General features: G+C 44.2%; 2 protein-coding genes and 1 long non-coding RNA gene across 6 annotated transcripts in view; 2 read left to right on the forward strand and 1 right to left on the reverse strand.

Annotated features, from left to right (window-relative positions):
• Positions 1-1,284: 1,284 nt before the first annotated feature.
• NUDT15 (nudix hydrolase 15) lies at positions 1,285-11,520 on the forward strand. Its single transcript, XM_072783107.1, has 3 exons — positions 1,285-1,637; positions 4,395-4,591; positions 8,790-11,520. The coding sequence occupies exons 1-3, from the start codon at positions 1,480-1,482 to the stop codon at positions 8,930-8,932; spliced, it is 498 nt and encodes a 165-aa protein (XP_072639208.1). The 5' UTR covers positions 1,285-1,479; the 3' UTR covers positions 8,933-11,520.
• Positions 11,521-12,623: 1,103 nt separating this feature from the next.
• On the forward strand, positions 12,624-17,107 carry LOC140608188 (uncharacterized). The gene is made up of 2 exons (XR_012010203.1): positions 12,624-13,066; positions 13,502-17,107. It is a non-coding gene; the product is annotated as an uncharacterized lncRNA (long non-coding RNA).
• The window catches only part of MED4 (mediator complex subunit 4), a 56,439-nt gene continuing 52,484 nt past the window's right edge, over positions 14,843-18,797 (reverse strand). For all 4 annotated transcript variants that reach the window (XM_072783104.1, XM_072783106.1, XM_072783105.1 and 1 more), the window contains 2 exons: positions 17,302-17,433; positions 14,843-15,729 (listed from right to left, as the gene is read on the reverse strand). In XM_072783104.1, the coding sequence (XP_072639205.1) occupies positions 15,557-15,729; positions 17,302-17,433 (305 nt within the window). In that variant the 3' untranslated portion in view covers positions 14,843-15,556. The remainder of the gene's footprint in view (positions 15,730-17,301; positions 17,434-18,797) is intronic.

Here is an 18,797-nt window from a genome sequence, read left to right on the forward strand (position 1 = left end):
TATGCACATTACTTTGATAGAAGTCAAATTTAATTTATAGTAATGGAAAAAAGTAAATCTTCCCCATCCAGAGACTAGTCATTTGTTTGTTTTTAGTTTGTTTTCATTACAACTCTGATTGAGCTGGGACTTTTTTTTTTTTTTTTTTTTTGGTGGTGCATAGTGTGAACAACTCAAACAGGTTCTCCTTCCTCCCAGATACCTAGTAACTCCTTCCAGCACAATGTATTGATTGTGTTTAACTTTTTTCCATGTTGTGTTAATACTCTGAATTATTTATACCAGGTTGTTTCTATATCATTTGTCCTTGCCCTGGTACCACACTGATTTGAGCTGTAGCTACAATGAATTTCCTGTGGTGGAGAAATTCATCCAAACAAACAAAAAAAGAAATAGGATGTGCAAGGCACAGAGGATTATAAAAGCAGGTGGCTGATAAATGCAGGGTTTGGATGAATCTGAGAGTAGATATTAATATAGAAATTGTTGGGGTTTGGAACAAGTGGTTAAGAAAGATTTCCTGAGACATCTTTGCTGCAAAAAAAGGTGGTTTTATTAAAGCATGGGGACAGGACCCGCGGGCAGAAAGAACTGCACTGGGGTTGTGACAGGTGACTGATCACATGCTTTCTTTTTGTTTCATTTCTTTAAATTCAATTTGCCAACATATAGTACATTATTACTTTCCGATGTAGATTTCAATAATTAGTCAGTTGCTCTAACACCCAGGGCTCCTCCCATCACCCAGTTATCCCATCCCCCTACCCACCTCCCCTTCGGCAACCCTGTTTGTTTCCCAGAGTGAAGATTATTATATCCTTTCAAGTTGGGAGGAGGTTAGGGACAGTACAAGCCTCCAAGATATTTTGGAAACAAGGTTTCTGGATCCTGAGGGGCCTACCATTAGGGGAAAATAAGGTCATTTATTCCTGTTTAATAAAAACTCAGGCACGAGACCCTTCGGATGTGTATCAGTGGGCCACAGGCTTGGGGGATGATTCCCAACATCTATCTTGGAGGATAGAGATAAGGGGAAATTTCCAAAGGAATTTTTACAAATTAAAGAAGGCTTACAGGGTCCTACAGGGATCAGGCTCAGGTTGCCTGGAAAGGAAAGTATTAACCCGGAGGCGGCTGGGCTCCCAGAGGAAGGTCACTGTGCCCCTTTCCACGAGTCACCGATGGTCTACACACAGTAAGGAAATTCACAATGTTGTTGCCCTCCTTTCCCACATCAGATACGGCAACGCGGCAAGCGCGGCGGTTAAGAGGCCTCCCTAGAGCCCCGACCGGCCGGCCTGGGTGCGCCACTGGCTCCCCAGCCCCGCCCCCGGCCCACGTGAAGCAGAGACGCCGCACTCCAAGGGAAGCCCCAGAACTCGGGCTTTGAGTTCTGCGCCGGCGCAGACGCGGGGAGCGATTGGTGGCGGCCCGGGGGGCGGGGCCGACGTCACTTCCGGCCAGCAGCCCGCCCGCGCGATGGTCGCCCTCCCGGAGGCTGCGAGGCGGCGGCCTGGGGTCGGGGTCGGCGTGGTGGTGACGAGCAGCAGGCACCCGCGCTGTGTCCTCCTGGGCAAGAGGAAAGGGTCCTTCGGAGCCGGCAGTTTTCAACTTCCGGGGGGCCACTTGGAGTTCGGGTGAGCGGCCACAGGATATACCCCGGGAGAGCCCCAGGTGCGGGGGACGGGCGCGCGCCGTGCGTGCGTGCGTGCGTGCTGACGCTGCGTCGCCTCGGGGTCGCCCGCCGCCCCTCGGGCTGCTGCGCCCCGCCCCCTGGCCCGGTGCCTGCCGAGAGCCGCGCCTGCGCCGTGGGGTGCTCAGCTGCGGGGGGCGGGGCGGTGGGTCTCTAACCTCGAGCGGGCGGGGTGGCCGGCTGGGCCTCTGCACCTGTGCCAGCTGCATCCGGTGCCCGCGAGCTGGGGGCCGAGCGCGGGGAAGCAGCGGCCAAGCCTTGGTCGGAGCCAGCTCGGGGCTTTGCAGCGGCCTCGAGGTCGCCCGGCTGTCCGTGGGGCCCCGTCACCCGACAGACGCCCGCCGCCCCTGCCGTGCGGACCCGGCTGCTGGGCGACTCCGATATGTATTATCGCAGCCCTCGAGGGCGGGCACGTGCCGGGGGCAGGTTTCTAGAAAACGGACACGTGCGTTCCCACCTTGACAACGTGCCGTTTCCTCACCCCAGCGAGATAACTCTTGAACAAGCTGTGCTGCTCGGTCTGTACTGTTTCCCCAAATTGTCTTGAAAATGCCTTTCTATTGTACCGATCGGGAGCGAAGAAGAGCACAAATCACATATATTGGGCGCCCGGGGAGCGCCTGCCTTCGGCCCAGGGCATGACCGCAAGGTCCAGGGATCGAGTCCTGCATCCGCTCCCGCAGGGAGCCCGCTTCTCCCTCTGCCTGGGTCCCTGCCTCTCTCTGTGTGTGTCTCTTGAAGAAATAAATAAAATCTTTAAAAAAAATTACATGTATTTTACGGTTGATGAATTTCTTAAATCTCCAAATCCAACAGTAACACCCCCCCCCCACACACACACACACACACACTTTCCCTTTCTTTCCGTGCCCTGGTGAAGAATCTGGGTCATATGGAGAACTTGGTACCTTCTGACTATATTCTCCTAATCCATCTGTTCCAAAGTGCTCGTTAGGCGTGGAGCCTTGTCCCAGCTCCGTTTTTTGTTTTTATTATTATTATTTATTTATTTGTCCCAGCTCCGTTTAATCAGACTTTGTCTTTTATGAAACATGGAGTTCTTGCGATCCTTCAGCACATGGAGTTTTTTAAAAGGTCTTCAGGATTTTATTTAAAGATGTTCTTTATGTATTCACGAGAGACACAAAGAGAGGCAGAGACACAGGCAGAGGGAGAAGCAGGCTCCATGCAGGGGACCTGATGCAGGACTTGATCGCAGGCCTCCAGGGTCACGCCCTGGGCTGAAGGCAGGCGCAAAACCGTTGAGCCACCCAGGAATCTCTGGTCTTCAGGATTTTAAAAAGCATCAATAAGCCTATCATTTTTAGGCAGGCTTGGGAGGCTTAGCAGTTGAGCACCTGCCTCAGGCTCAGGTTGTGACCCTGGGGTCCCGGGATTGAGTCCCACCTCGGGCTCCCTGCCTGAAGCCTGCTTCTCCCTCTGCCTGTGTCTCTGCCTCTCCCTCTGTGTCTCTCATGAATAAATAAATCTTAAGAAAAAAATGTTTATCATTTTTAGATAATTGATATAAGCCGTCAGTTAATAAGTCATACAATTTTTAGGTTGAGCATCACATTGCCCAGACGGACACACTATATTGTACCTTGTTGATAGTAAGTGTTAGGTCACAAACTAAGCACTAGTTAAAATATATAAGTACTGGAGCAATGGCTAAAAGTAATAATTACACAATGAAGTGTTGGAATCTTCACTCAGATATGCAATGATAAGAGCCAGAATTGAACTTTAGTGAGCTTTTTACTAAGTGCTGGATATTATGCTAAGCTCTTCACATGTGTGCTTTCACTTTTTTTTTTTTTAAGATTTTTATTTATTTATACATGAGAGACAGAAAGAGAGAGGCAGTGACACAGGCAGAGGGAGAAGCAGGCTCCATGCAGGGAGCCTGAGGTGGGACTCGATCCCAGGACCCCCGGGGTCACGTGCCGAGCCGAAGGCAGATGCTCAACCGCTGAGCCACCTAGGCGTCCTCTTCCATTGTCTTTTTTTTTTTTTTTTTTTATTTATGATAGTCACACAGAGAGAGAGGCAGAGACACAGGCAGACCCCCCCGCCCCTGGTGGTCTCCTGTAGTATCTGCTGGGCCCAGAGGAAATTTGCAGTGGGCCCAGAGGAAATTTGCAGTGGAAATGCCTTTGCGATTGCCCTTTCTCCTTGCTCAAATAAATAAATAAATAAATAAATAAATAAATAAATAAATAAATCTTTAAAAAAAAAAAATCTGAGCTATAGGAAAAGACATCATTCACTCCTTGATACACGTACAACCCAGTGAGGGGGTGGCTTATCTCTTTTTATTTGTCCAAGGTAGAAAGTAATGGACTTTGAAATCAAAGCTAGGTCTAGCTGGTTCCAAAGCCTGTGCTCTTTACCTGGTATGCTAAACTGTCTCCTGGTGACATACGGCCTCCAGGCACGTGACCTGGTGCTGAATTGGCTGAATGTTTAATAATTTTTTTTTTTTTTACTCCATAGGAAGTCCTTCTGGCCTTCCGATAACTTCAGATACCTTATACCCCAGATAAGAAGAGTATCAAAAGCTGGGTTGTTGATTGTTTTAAAGCATGAGCCGGTTCTTTTTGCTTTACACTAGAAATTCCTAGCCAAGAATTTCATAGCAAAAAAAAATAGTAAAGTAGGTAAACGGAATTGAATACAGTGGCGTGCTTCTGTGTTCCAGGGAAACGTGGGAAGAATGTGCTCAAAGGGAGACTTGGGAAGAAGCAGCTCTTCACCTGAAAAATGTTCGCTTTGCCTCAGTTGTGAATTCCTTCTTCAAGAAAGAAAATTACCATTATGTGACCATACTAATGAAAGGAGAGGTGGATCTGACTCACAACCCAGAGCCAAAGAACACAGAGCCTGAAAAAAATGAAAGTAAGATAATTCTATAATCATGCACCTTCTTAGAGCAGCATATCACGGAAAGAGAATTAGAGTCTCTTCATATGGAAATATAAATATACCCTCCTCCCCACCCCCCCCTCGGGGACATAAGGACACAGCAGGAAAGAGAACTGGCTCCGCAGACATACCTCCTGACTCACATCCTGGTTTTCCCCACTAGAGATGTGTCACCTCGGGCAAGTTATATAAGGTCTCTGGGCCTCTTTTCTCCTCTGTGATACAAGTAACCACCTCAGGTGGGTGGTTATAGGGATGGAATGAGTTAACACGTATAAAGAACCAAGTGGACACCACAAGTGCTCAGGAAATCTTAGTTTTATTGTTAGTGTTTAATTTTGTTTCAAACTGATTCTCAGCGAAACATTTAAGGGGCCACCCTCAGTGTTCTCACCTGTGCAAGAAAGGTATAAATTTCCCGAATAGGGATGCCCGGGTGCTCAGTGATTTAGCACCTGCCTTCGTCCCAGGGCGTGATCCCGGGGACTCAGGATCAAGTCCCACATCAGGCTCCCTGCATGGAGCCTGCTTTTCCCTCTACCTGTGTCTCTGTGTCTCTCATGAATAAATAAGTAAAATCTATAAATTAATTAATTGATTTCCCAAATATAATTAATTAATTAATTAATTTCCCGAAAAGCAAGTGATGAACCTGACAAAACCGCTAATCCTCTGTGTTGAGTCCAGTGCTCCAAAAGCTTTAACAACAATTGACATTTGCCGAATGCTAAGCATTGTTCTGGGGGCTTTGCATGTCTCACCTCACTTGAAATTTCGTAAAGCTCCACGAGAAAGAATAAAATCTCAAACTTCTCAAACATACTATTTGCCATCGGAAACCTTACCCAGGTGTGTCTTATGTACTGGACCTCCCCCTGGGAACATTTCATTTATTCTCTAATGTTACTCACCAAGTACCATGTGCCAGACACTGTTCTAGGCACTAAAGGAATCCTGGTGGGTAGAGCAAAGCCCCTGCCCTCTCAGACTTTACGTTTTAGGGGTGGGTTGGGTAAGGCAAGGAATTAACAGGTGTTTTAAAATCCAACGGTGAGGAATAAGAAGAAAAACAGGGACACTTGGGTACCGCATCAGGTAGGGTGGTCAGGGAGGGCTGGGGGGGGGGGGGGCGGGCGGAGATGCCTAGGCCTGGAGGCAGTGATGTCTCTGGAATGAATGAATCACCGCTGAAGTGTTTTGCAGACCGAACTGCTTGCATGAACAGAAAGGCATGTTCCACCCAAAGGCCTGTTGACTCCGAGACGATTTTTCATAAAGCAGCTCCTCGAATCCCTCTACAGTGAGCTGCAGAGTCTGAGCTGTTTTTACTCACTGCACTCTCACGCCAGATGTGCAGCTTTTCTCCTCACACCACACAGTTCTCCAGACATCCGTTAGGGTCTTAGGATTACACTGTCTGGAGTCCGTGTCGGATCCCAAAACTTAAGGAGCTCCGCCCCACAGGACTGCCCCCACTCCAAACACCAGTCGCAAGTCCCAGCCTCCTATACTCCTGACTGCCCACAACCTCCTCTTTAGGTTCCTTATTTGCTAGAACGGGCCTGCCCAACTGAGGAAAGCACTTTGCTGATGTTACCAGGTTATTATAAAGGAAACAACTCAAGGAGAGCCAAATGGAAGAGGGGCACTGGGCCAGGTTGGTGGGGAGAGGGACGCAGAGCTTCCACACTCTGGACGAGCAGGACGCCCTCCTGGCACCTTGATGCAGTCACCAACCGGGAGGCTCTTGTAGGGTTTTCACGGAGGTGCCTATGGAATAGGATCATTACATACTATTATTGCTGTAATTTATTAAATCATTGTCTGCTGGCGATTAACTCAATCTCCAGCTCTTCTCCCTTCCCTTCCGGTGGGATGTGGGTGGTGCAAAGTCCTTCTGGTCACCAGCCCCCAGGCTGAAGCTATGTAGGGAACCCCAAGGACCCATCAGCTTATTAACATAAACTCAGGTCAGCCCCTGAAGGGGGCTCCTTTTGGATGACAAGTGATGCTGCTCTCACCTCTGTCACTCGGAAAATTACAAAGGTCTCAGGAGCTCTGTGCCAGGGAACAGGGAGGAAGGCCAGATACGTATTTCTTATATCACAGTAACACATACACAAACACCCAAAAAGTATCCAAAGGGACTCAATTGGCCTAGAGTACAGCTGAAATCATTCATGCTCCAAAACGGGAAAGCAGGAGAGGTAGGTGAGAAACGCACCAGGTTCGCTGGGGGAGCCCACTACGAGTTCGGCACTCTCTCCCACCCCTAACTGTCCTGGGTGAATTGAGGACCGTAACAGTGGAAACAAAAAAGAGTCTTGACATCCTGAAGCTGCAGGGAGGAGCAGTTGATTACTTGTCTTTTTAATATTAAATTGAGGTGTAAATATGCAGGTTTCCACTTTAATACCTTTCTTGGGACTCAGTTTACTTTTTTCCCTTTACAAAGCAAAATATAATTCATATAACAATTTTTTAAAAATCAGTCTGAGGTTTCTTTTATTCAGGTAATATGCACCAATTATTGTTATCTTTTTTTTTTAAGATTTTATTTATCCATCAATGAGAGACAGAGAGAGGGAGGCAGAGACACAGGCAGAGGGAGAAGTAGGCTGCATGCAGGGAGCCCGATGTGGGACTCGATCTCGGGACTCCAGGATCACGGCCTGGGCCAAAGGCAGACGCTCAACCGCTGAGCCACCCAGGTGTCCCCGACTGTTATCTTAAAAACCCTAAACTTGAGGAGGAATGACCATTTCCTAATTTTTATCTCTAATACAGGCAAAAAAACAAACCTGAGACAAAATGATGAAATGGTTTGGTTTTGCATACCTCACGTCCTCAAGAAGCAGACATAGGAAGTGTTCATTTGTAGAGAAGGGCTGAGGAGAAAGCACCCAAGGGACCGACTGTCCCCCCAGCTCTGGCCAGTCCCCGGCCAGCAGCCTGTGTCTCCCAGGGCCCCGCTCACCTGGCCTCTGCGGGGATTGGCAGGGGTGTGCATGGCCGAGCCCTGGTGCACAGGGACTTCCCGTCCTGCCCCACGCTGCAGGCCTGCGTTCTCCCCTGACGTTCAGAAGGCACCTCGGGTTCAGTTCAAGGGTTCAGCTTCAAGTCGTCCTCTCCTGAACTGTGAATACACAAAAGCAGATACGTAGGCTCATTCACCTTTGCCCCGCTCCTGTTCATAGAGTACGTTGCTCAGAATATGTTGAAGGAAGGAGGGGATGAGAGGGATGGGGTTCCCTCATACCCAGCCTACCCTGCCCTGCTTTGTAACAGCTTCTCCTCTTTTTTTCTTTTTTTTAAAGATTTTATTTATTCATGAGACACAGGCAGAGGGAGAAGCAGGCTCCATGTAGGGAGCCCGATGCAGGACTCGATCTCAGGACCCCAGGAGCCAAAGGCAGATGCTCCTCCACTGAGCCACGCAGGCGTCTGTAAATCTTTCCTCTTCCAATGGATTTTTTTGTAATTCAGTCCCATCCATACTGTCTATCTAAAGTACACCAAGAAGAATACTTTTTATTCTCTGCACAGTTTCCATTGCCTGGGGGGCTCAGTGGTTGACAGTCTGCCTTTGGCTCAGATCGTGACCCTGAGGTCCTGGGATCGAGTCCTGCATCGGGCTCCCCGCAGGGAGCCTGCTTCTCCCTCTGCCTGTGTCTCTACCCCTCTCTGTGTCTCTCATGAATGAATGAATGAATGAATGAATACATACATACATACATACTAAAAAAAAAGGTGGAGGATAGCTGAGGAATTTCGTGATTACCTGTTCTATAGGTGAGGTAACTGGTCTATTTTAATGTAGTGTTGTAACCTATAGTATATAAAGTTCTGTGCGTTTTGTTTAGCCAAATATTCAAGCAAAAATTGAGTGGTCCTTAGTCTGGGTTTTACCATATGGGGCCTTTATAAGCTCGGCTTCACGATGACATAGCAGCATGTTTTAAACGATCACCGTTCTGTTAAGATCATCCTAAACGCAAATTATGTTGGCACAGCGGAGCTAATGCATAGCCCCACTGTGATTAGTAGCATGCTGTTATTAGCAAGTCATTTTTAAATTTAATTTTTTTTTCTAAGTGTAGATTAACTTGCCAACATAAATATTCTCTGTTCCTTCCAGCTAAATAAATTGATTTGGTATCTTCTTTTCTAGGTTGGGAGTGGGTTCCCTGGGAAGAATTTCCTACCCTGGACCAGCTTTTCTGGGTACTGCGATGTTTAAAGGAACAAGGCTACAATCCATTTAAAGAGGACTTGGATCATCTGGTGGGGTACAAAGGCCATCATCATCTCTAGGCAAGAAGATAACGTGATTTATTTTGAAAAGACAAAATGAGGTCCTGTTAGAGAATGAAAAATAACCCACATTTCAGAACAACTGCATTCTATCTAAAAGTTTCCATATGATTGTCAATTTATTTGCTGTCTCTTCATATACCCACCACCCTCTCAGCCAGGACTTGTGAAACATTTTCTGGCATTAGGTCAGTTAGGTCATGTGAGACTGAGACTCAGAAAGTGTGATAAATGGTGATATTGTGGCAATTCTGCATCCTGTACTCTTCTGTGATATTTACTGTGCAGTTTGCCGTTACCCGCTGCATGGAGGGGACGGCAATAGAACAGCCTCCCTGTGTCCCTTCAAATAGAGATCCTCGTTCAGATGCTGACATTCATGCCTGCTGCAGCATTTGTCACGTATGTTGATTTTCCTGTTTTATTTAAAACAAAAATTTCAGGGGATCCCTGGATAGCTCCATGGTTTAAAACGCACCTGCCGTAGGACGTGATCCTGGAGACCCGGGATCGAGTCCCACGTCAGGCTCCCTGCATGGAGCCTGCTCCTCCCTCTGCCTGTGTCTCTGCCTCCCTCTCTCACTCTGTGTCTCTCATGAATAAATAAATAAAATCTTTAAAAATTTTTTATTTTATTTTATTTTTTTTATTTATGAGAGACACAAAGAGGCAGAGACCGAGGCAGAGGGAGAAGCAGGTTCCCTGCGGGGAGCCCGATGCAGGACTCGATCCCGGAACCCCGGGATCACGCCCTGGGCCGAAGGCAGATGCTCAGCTGCTGAGCGCCCCCCACCCCGAGTGTCCCTCCCTTTTCTTTTTTAATCGTCTGTCCCATGAACCTTCATAAGGAATCTATGTTCCTTAGTCCTCTTTGTTTTTCTGTTTGGGTTTATTTGTTGTCATTTTGTCTGTGTTGGTCTGTGAGTGCAACCACAAGCTTCCTGGAGGGAAGAGGTACTAAGACCCTTGAACCGTGATGCAGTGCCTGAAACGGGTCCCAAAAGGCTGTAGGGCCGGATGCTCAAACTTGAGTGGAAGGCCCCACCCAGGTCTCCAGGCAGCAGGCAGCGGGCAACTTCTCCAGGCCGTCTTCCCACAGCCTCTCCGTGACTCTGAAACGCTTGAATGTAGCCACATTTGGAGAAACACTGCGTTCCAGGCACTTGGCCGTGTAACCAATGTGGCCGTTGTGCTTTGCACAAACCTAACATCCTTAATATGGGAAAGGCAGCTGTAGGATACTAATTTTAAACCTTGGACACTTTGAGTGGAATCCCATTGTAATAAATCAGACCAAATATCAACATTACTGTTGACACTTAATCAAAGTGAAACCCTATTGTTGCACAGTAGAGACGAGAGCACGGAATGTTCTGGTATGCAGGTTAGAAAAAAATTGAGCAGAGGGGATTCTGGAAAAGCCCATTCTTAGAGCACTAAGCAGTGATTCCTGAGGATGTTTTCATACCAAACCTGTGGCAACCGGGTTTTCAGTGACAGAGAAATGAGCGCTATTAGGTAAAGGGGAATACGCCACCCTTAAATGGGCCATTTTGGCATATTGATTAATTTTAATTAAGGTTACTGAAGAAATAGCCAGTGCAAGAAGGCATCCTCTGTGTTCCTGAAAGCGGGAAATAAATCTCCCACGTGAAAGGCACCCTCCATATGCACCAGGAGGAAGAGAGACACGGTTATCCCCAGAGATAGGGGATTTAGCAACAAGAAGACTGAGATATCGTTACTTCTTCACTGATTAACCACCCCAAGCTCAGACCCCTTTGGTTTTGTCAGTTCTTCACGAATGCATCGTTCCTTCATCTAAAAGGTATAAAAGATGCCTGCGCCGGGCACTTCGTTGATTTTCATATTCGTATGGGCTCCCGTATATACAAAATTAGATTTCTCTTCCTGTGACTCCATGTCGATTTAGCAATTAGACCAGCCAAAGAACCTAGAAGAAGGGGAAAGCTTTCTGCTCCCACGTCGGAGACGCTCACTTTAACAAGGGTCCCATGTACATGAGTCTCAGATACTTGCGTCAGGATCAAGGAGTGAACTTTCCAGTACAGGAAAAGCAGCAATCCAAAAGCATGACTTTTTTGGGGGTGGGGGTGGGGGGTTGTTTAAAAATTTATGCAAACTTTTGAGGTGCCCGGGTGGCACAGTTGGTCGAGCATCTGACTCAGTTTCTGTTCAGGTCATGGTCTCAGGGTCGTGGGACTGGGCCCCATGTCAGGCTGCTTGTGCGCAGCACGGAATCTGCTTGAGATTCTCTCCCTCTCGCTCTGCCCCTCCCCCCTGCTCATTCTCTCTCTCTCTCTCTCTCTGATAAATAAGTCTTTAAAAAAGATAATAAAAAATTGATGCAAACTTTGGATTGTACCTCAGGAGACCCAAGTGTTCGATTATGACATTTTTAGTCATGATGTCTTTGATACTAATGTCTTTAAATTAATACTCATATGTGTATTTATTGATTTTTGAAGACCTTCTGCTCCATGCCACAACTCTTGGGAAGTTGTTTTGTTTTGTTTTGTTTTTACCTTCTTAGAAGTCATTGTTGCAATAAATGTTGAAGTTTTGAACTGTCCCTGTGTTTTATTGTGCTTGCCACTATTTGGATTTGTCTTGGTGTTTGGGTCGTGTGCGTATTATCTGGCCCTCCCCTGCCCTGCAGCCTCTGTCTTATTCCTCACTGTACCCTCAGCACTTGGAAGATGCTCAAACACATAAGGAAGGAAAGGGAAAGCAAAGGACGGGATAAAGGGGAGGGGGACTTAGCTACGGGGGCTCGAGATCGACACTGTGAATGGCAAATATTGCTTCTCACTGACCCCACGTCGGCCTAGGAGGCCTTCGATACGGCAGCCAGCACCTGTCACTGGGAGGTGAACCTAGTGGAAATCTGTTCTGCATGATCACTAATGCTAATAGTCTTAGATGGGTCCCCGAAAGGCTTTAGGGTCTGATGCTCAAACTGGGTGGAAGGCCTCACCCAGATCTCCAGTCAGCAGGCAACCAGCAAGTTCCTTAGAAAGTAAAGTAGCTAAGACATTTAAAAGGGAGGTTTCAGCAAAAGATTTAGAAGACAATATAGTTATTTAAGAAATAAAAGTACCCATTTTGTGGCAACAGAATTCACTTAAATGGCCTTGAAGTCAATTGTTACAAAGAAAATCATTTTACCAGGTAAATGTTATAATTAGGGAGATACATGCTGGCCAAAGGTTTGGTCTCATACAAACTGCTGAAAAAAAATTTGTGTTAAAATGATGATACAACAAAATAGTTCATTGAAAATACTAACCAAATTCAGTAAAATGGTCTTAAGTGTATGTATTGATTATGCAAGGGACCTTAGAAAGGACCTCACATATGCCAAATTGAATATAAGATTAAAAAAGCAAATACGTTACCAGACCATTAAACATTTACTTCATAAAGCTTATCCAGTCTCCTGGGTGATGTAATGGGCCGATCTGTGTCCCCATACAATATTGTGACTTTGGTCATCCGAATTTCTCATAGATCTATTTGGCTTTTGTCCACAGTTCCTGGCTTACAGCTTCCAAAACCCTTGTAATTTCCGCAGTATGGAGAGTGATAAAAAAGTGTCTTTCGTTAATGCGGCTTTGGGAAAGGGCCCAGAATGAAGGCTGGTTGCCAATGGAGCCACCTAAGTGAGTAGGGTGATTAGAGGATCGGGCCTTGCACACCTCCTCTGCAGAGGGGAGGGGCCTACGGGCTGAAGTAATCACCAAAGGACAACAATGTAATCATAAAAACCCTGAAGGGCAGAGATCAGAGAATTCTGGGTTGGCCATCTGGGGAGGGTGGCATGCCTGGGGAGGGCATGGAAGCTCAGCTTGTTCCCTATTCTTGCCCAGTTCATCTTGAGCATCTGGATGTTGCTGACTTGTATCCTTTTATAACAGATCAGTAATCTAGTGCATAAATAGCTTTCCTGAGTCCTGTGGGCCATTCTAGCACATTAATCAAACCTCAGGAAGGAGTGCGGGGAAGTTCGGATTTATAGCCAGTCAGTCAGAAATACAGGTAACGACAACCTGGGCATGCGACTGGCATCACCAGCTTGGCCAAGTGGAGGGAGGAACCAGATCCTATAGCCAGGTAGTATCAGAACTGAATTGTAGGGCCTCTTGCTGTTGTCCAGATTGCTTGTTGTTGGGGGTGCAGGGAACCACCCCCTCCCACCACACACGTTGGGACTGGTATCAGAACCCAAAATTCCAGTGTGGAAGGCCTAAACCCCAATACCTCAGAATGTGACTGCATTTGGAGAGATCTTTAAAGGGATGACTAAACTGAGGCCATTAGGGTGAACCCTAATCTGGTCTGCCTACAGTCTTTAGAAAATTTGGATCCACAGAGACACTAGGACTGGGGAGGGGGAGGTATGTGTTCAGAGAAAACGTCATGTGAGGACACGGCAAGAAGGCAAGCCACGAGACTTGCCAAACCTCCCAACACCCTCATCTTGGGACTTCTAAAATCCAGAACTCTGAAAATTCCTGCTCAAGACCTGAGTCTGTTCTTTTGTTACAGCTCACCTAACAGACTGACCCAACAGGTGGCCTAAGTATCAGGGCTTAAGGAACTGGAACCGAAACAACCAACGTTTGCTATTGTGGGTCTGCCATCCCTGAAGTGGAGCTTCAGCATCAAAGCCATCTTACTGAAGAGTCCAAGCTTTTCCCTTTCCTTGGCATTTTAAAACAGAATAAAATTGGAATAGAATTAACACTTGATGCAGAAAACAAAATGTTAACATGAAAAATTTTCAAACATACCAGAAGCAGAAAATAGTACAGTGAACTTCCATATACCCTACACTCAGAAAAGCACTGATTTTGCCTCGTTTCAGCTCACTCCTTTCCACCTCCTTTCCCTTGGCTATAGTATATATGCACGTATATTTTTTAATTAGGCAACCAATATTTTACCATGCCACATACCCGTGACTGTGGCATGCCGATGAATCCACATTAAAAGTAAAGACATTGAACTGAGATAATTTGTATTTTGTTAGAATCCCAAACCAGGACACTCACACTTTGTTCCTTGTATTATTCAAGATTCCAATCTAAAAATGTAATTTCATTTCCAGGGTAATTGCTGAAGTTGGAAGACAAATGTTTTTCTACAGGTCTTCATTTAAATACTAAAAAGGAAAAAGAGTTGCAAGGATGTAGATTACTAAAAACTATTATAGCATCTCAGGAAATACACATTCTCATTTTAAAAAGTGTATACATGTGGATCTTTAAAACAGATCAAAAAACCTACCCAAAAATGTTGACAGGATCTCTTGGTAGAATATGTTTCATTTTCTCCTATGTAATTTACTCTATTTGCTAAATGCTCCACTATGGATGTTGTTACTTTTGCAACCTGAAAAAAAATTTAAAAGTACACTAAAATAAATTGTAACTGTATAAGCATATTATTTAAACATGGAGGTTAACCATTAGAAGTTAAAAGTGGTTAAGTGATTCCCTCTGGGAACTGCAGTGAAACGGAAGGTGAAGGCAAGAGGCATGCTTCCCATTCTAAAACCTTTCAATGTCACTCTTAAGATCAGACATTATGTAAGCTTTTTAAAATTATTAAAAAAAAAAAAAAACAACAACAAAAAACAAGTGGGAAGACTAATGGAAAAAAACAAAAAAAACCCACAAGAACCAACTTCATTATATTTCTTCTAAGGTCAGTATGGGCCTTTGTGAGACCTACCAGTTGTGACTACTAGTTCAGCTGTATGCAGTACATCATGTTCATTCACACTCCCGAATTCTACTTTAGTGCATATAAAATGCAACTGGATTTACAGAAATAATTTACTTTCACTGACGACATATTTCAATTAAAAGAAAAAAGCATACAGAGTACAAACAAGAGAGTTTATTTACAAAACTTACAATAATTACAGATAGTACAAATTGAGACAATTTCCCCTGTTACTGTGACCGAAGCTACCAGCCTTCACTTTAAAATGAGGGTTTTGTTATTCTGAGATATGATAGACATTCAGTGATCCACTGCCCTTATTTAAAATGCTTTTCTAACTAATTCCAGGGGCTGATTAGTGTATGTACAGCGGTCACTTCCCTCAACGTGTATTTCCAGACCTACTATGTACAAGTCCAACATAACTGGAATATAATGGCGTAGAACAGCACTGAGTAATTTTTTTCCCAACAATAAATTTTGATTATTCTTTAAATATTCATTTAGTGGTTTAGAACTGAAACCATGATTTTTGGCTTTTAAAAGAAAAGTCCAGTGATTCTTGATGGGACGCACCATTCCGCTATAGCCAGTATTACCCGGCTATTTTTTACAGGTTTACAATAGTTTTAGAAAACAGAATTCCACAGCATTCAATTCTGTTTTGTTTGGTTTTTAGAGAGGGAGAGAGGCAGGGGGAATCTTCAGAGAATCTTCAGCAGACTCCATGCCCAGCACAGAGCCAGATACGGGGCTCAACCTCACAACCCTGAGATCACGACCTGAGCCAAAATCAAGAGTCTGACACTCAGCCGAGCCACCCAAGTGCTCCCCATGGTATTCAATTCTGTATGAATTGTGTCTTTTATGTTTTTAATCAGAGTCACTGCTACTGCTCGAGGAGTCTGTTGACATAACTTCTACATCATCTTCATTTTCTTTATTATGCCCCGGAGGTTCCAACAAGAAGTCATTACTGTGATTTGGTGGTAACATATTCATTGACATGTCATTTGACTGCCATGGGTACTGCGGAGCAAGGACATCTGGAGAAAAGAAAGAAGTATATGTAACAACACTTCTACCAGTAATTAATTTACTACTTAACTACACTTCCCTTCATGCACAGAATCTGAAGCCAGTATTTTTTTAAGGCCAGGAATCAAAACATACATTTGGCAAAATTAATGAAGATCAAAGTTATCAAGAAAAAGCATGGTGTTAAAAAAAAAAAAAAAAAAAAAAAGAAAAAGCATGGTGTTTAATAACCAGAACCTGTGTTTTATTTTTTTAAAAATCATGCTTCCATCTAGGTAACTTTATATAATCAGCTGACCTAATTTTTCTTTTGTAAGACGTTCACGATGACCCATCAAATGTGTCTTATACGTGTCAATGTAAACTATACACAGATATGTATTAGGTCGTATATAGTATTCTCTCTACACATTTTAAATAGCTAACATGTGCTATACTAAGTATTACAAGTTTAAACTGCCTAAGCTTTGAATCCACTGAAAACGTTTCTCCTTTGCCAGCAGCCACCATGTTAATCTTCGTCAGCAGAGGGCACTGGAGGGACTGTGCAAGGGGACCAGGCCTAGGGATCTGTATGTAGTTTTCCTTCTCAGGCCTGTGGTGCCGGCTGCGCAGGGACATCAAGCACCTCAAGCGGTGCTCACTCCCTCGCAAGTTTCAGGGGCATTGAAGTCTCACCCTCACCCTCAAGGCGGCTTCCCAGCCGGGCTCCCAGGAACCTGAAGGCTGGTGGATGGATCCCTGCCTGCCGGCTGCAGCCTGGGAACACCCCCTCCAGCCTCTCTGCCATCCCGTGGGCCACAGATGCTTCCCGCATCTGTTAGTGCTCTATTTTTTAAAAACAGCTCTCTTTACCCTTTAGTAGTCAGTACCAAATTTTCTTTAAATTTTCCTTGTTCATATTACTATGTGGTTTCTGCCTCCTGACTGGCCTGTGACTGGCAGGATATGGAATAACCCAAATGAGAAAAAGGCAAAGATATCAAAGGAAACTAATGCACAGTGAGCTCTCAGTTTGTCCTTTAAGCAGTTTTAAAAAACTTTTTAAATGTTCTACCAAATCAAAACAAGTCACCTACAGAAGATAAAAGGTGGGAAACAAAATAAATGTAATAACGCAAAACTACATGTAAAACTTGAGGAAGGCTGAAATTCAAAACAGCCCAAGTCTCACAGAAGTGCTATTTAGTTATTCAAAAGTAAAAAGTTGTTACTCGTTTTGTTAACTTGGGAGTTTTTCAAGAGTGATTTCACTTTGTATTCTTTAAAATGAACATTTATATTTCTTATTCTGTTGGTACAGTATATTTCACAATTTTATTTAAAAAGCTGTTTAGATTTTAATAATTAAAGGCCTAATGCCAAGGCAAATAAACCATCAATAAATGACAGAGAAATTAATTTGTTCTAATTTCATAAACTCCAACTAGAACAGTTTTTGATCTACAGAGCAGGATAACTGGCAAAAAACCTAGCTATTAAAACGAGTTGGGTCTAGACTCTCAAACTTGTTCAACAGCCAGACAGTCATGTCTTAAAAACTTTGGTGTGTTTGAAAACCCCATTCTGATTAGTATTACCTGGCAATCTGCCTGCTGCAAGTGCATCCCCTGGTAAATGACCATTTACACCATTCGTGGAAGGATTGTTCATTTGACCCAATAATCCACTTCTCATCTCTAAATCAGTTGGGTATGGTCTCCGTGGGTCCCCTAAAAAAAGACTGCTTTTAATTGAATCTTATGCAAAATAAGCAGCAATACCTTCTCTGAAGTATTGATTTTCCTTGGTTCTCTTTGAAAAACTCAGAAATATATTTTCAATTTTCATACAGGAAGGTCATCTTATCAATTGTGATTAAGAGCATAATATATTAAATTTAAAAATACATGCATTTCTTCTCTGAATCTGCACAGAAATATACTATTCTCCATACAAAAAAAAAGTGTCATTTTAGCAATTCTAGATGACAAATTAAGAAAATAATAATGATCTTGAGTCTTCTAAGTTACCCACATTTCCTAGTAAGAACAAATGATACATACTCTGAAGGAGAATAAATATATGGTGTTTTGTTTTTTTTGTTTTTTTTTTTACAAGACAGAAAGGACTGCTTATTTGAAGGACTACCTAAATTAAAACTTTTTCTAATCAACCTCTTTGATCTTGTCATTTAGAGATTAATTCCTAGAACTTTCCAGTGGAGGTTTATCAGGAGCTTTCATTTCTAATCATGATAGTTTTGGGATAATGAAAACTTGGCAGATTTGGACCAACTTTTTAGTAATATTTCTTACTCCAGATCACTCACCTCCAAAACTGCAGTTAATCTTAGTGTTTTTAGTATGGTGAAATGCCACCATCATGAGATTCTGATGCTGAGATACTCTCCCACTCCTCCCAGAAGATTACTGCTCTACCGCAGGTCCCTGTCTTATAAATGTTTTATGTGCTGTCAATGTATGTTGTAGTTTGTTACCCTTTTTTGTTGTTTCTAATTATTCCAGCTCTTTCCAGTCCCATGTGTTTGTTTGTGAGCACTCAGTGCTTCACTGTATCACTGAAGATCTGGGACTGTCTCGTTTCCAAGGCCAGAACCCTTTTTTTTTTTTTTTTTAATTTTTTTTTAAATTTTTATTTATTTATGATAGTCACACAGAGAGAAAGAGAGAGAGGCAGAGACACAGGCAGAGGGAGAAGCAGGCTCCACGCACCAGGAGCCCGATGTGGGATTCGATCCCGGGTCTCCAGGATCGCGCCCTGGGCCAAAGGCAGGCGCCAAACCGCTGCGCCACCCAGGGATCCCAAGGCCAGAACCCTTGACGAAATCCCAATGGTTCTAAGAAGTGGGCTTCTGGCCAGCCTGGGTATTACAGACATATAAATCTACAGCTTAGAATCATTACATATCATCTCGTACTTTTAAACATCAATTTATGATTTTTCTTTAAAAAGGACAAAAACACAGTCTCTATGGCAAAAGCTTTGCAGAAAACCAAACTGATAAACCCATAACCCAAATTATTACTTGTAAGATATTAAAGATATGAAAATATACGGAGGATGTTTCTAAGGA

The sequence above is a fragment of the Canis lupus genome, chromosome 17 (genome assembly GCF_048164855.1).
Source record: "Canis lupus baileyi chromosome 17, mCanLup2.hap1, whole genome shotgun sequence".
NCBI lineage: Eukaryota > Metazoa > Chordata > Mammalia > Carnivora > Canidae > Canis > Canis lupus.

Excerpts from the sequence above, each read along its gene's own strand:
- NUDT15 (XM_072783107.1), top strand. The coding sequence starts at position 1,480 with ATGGTCGCCCTCCCGGAGGCTGCGAGGCGGCGGCCTGGGGTCGGGGTC. Across the intron at positions 1,638-4,394 it reads GGGGGCCACTTGGAGTTCGG|GGAAACGTGGGAAGAATGTG; the intron begins GTGAGCGGCCAC and ends TCTGTGTTCCAG. Across the intron at positions 4,592-8,789 it reads AGAGCCTGAAAAAAATGAAA|GTTGGGAGTGGGTTCCCTGG; the intron begins GTAAGATAATTC and ends CTTCTTTTCTAG.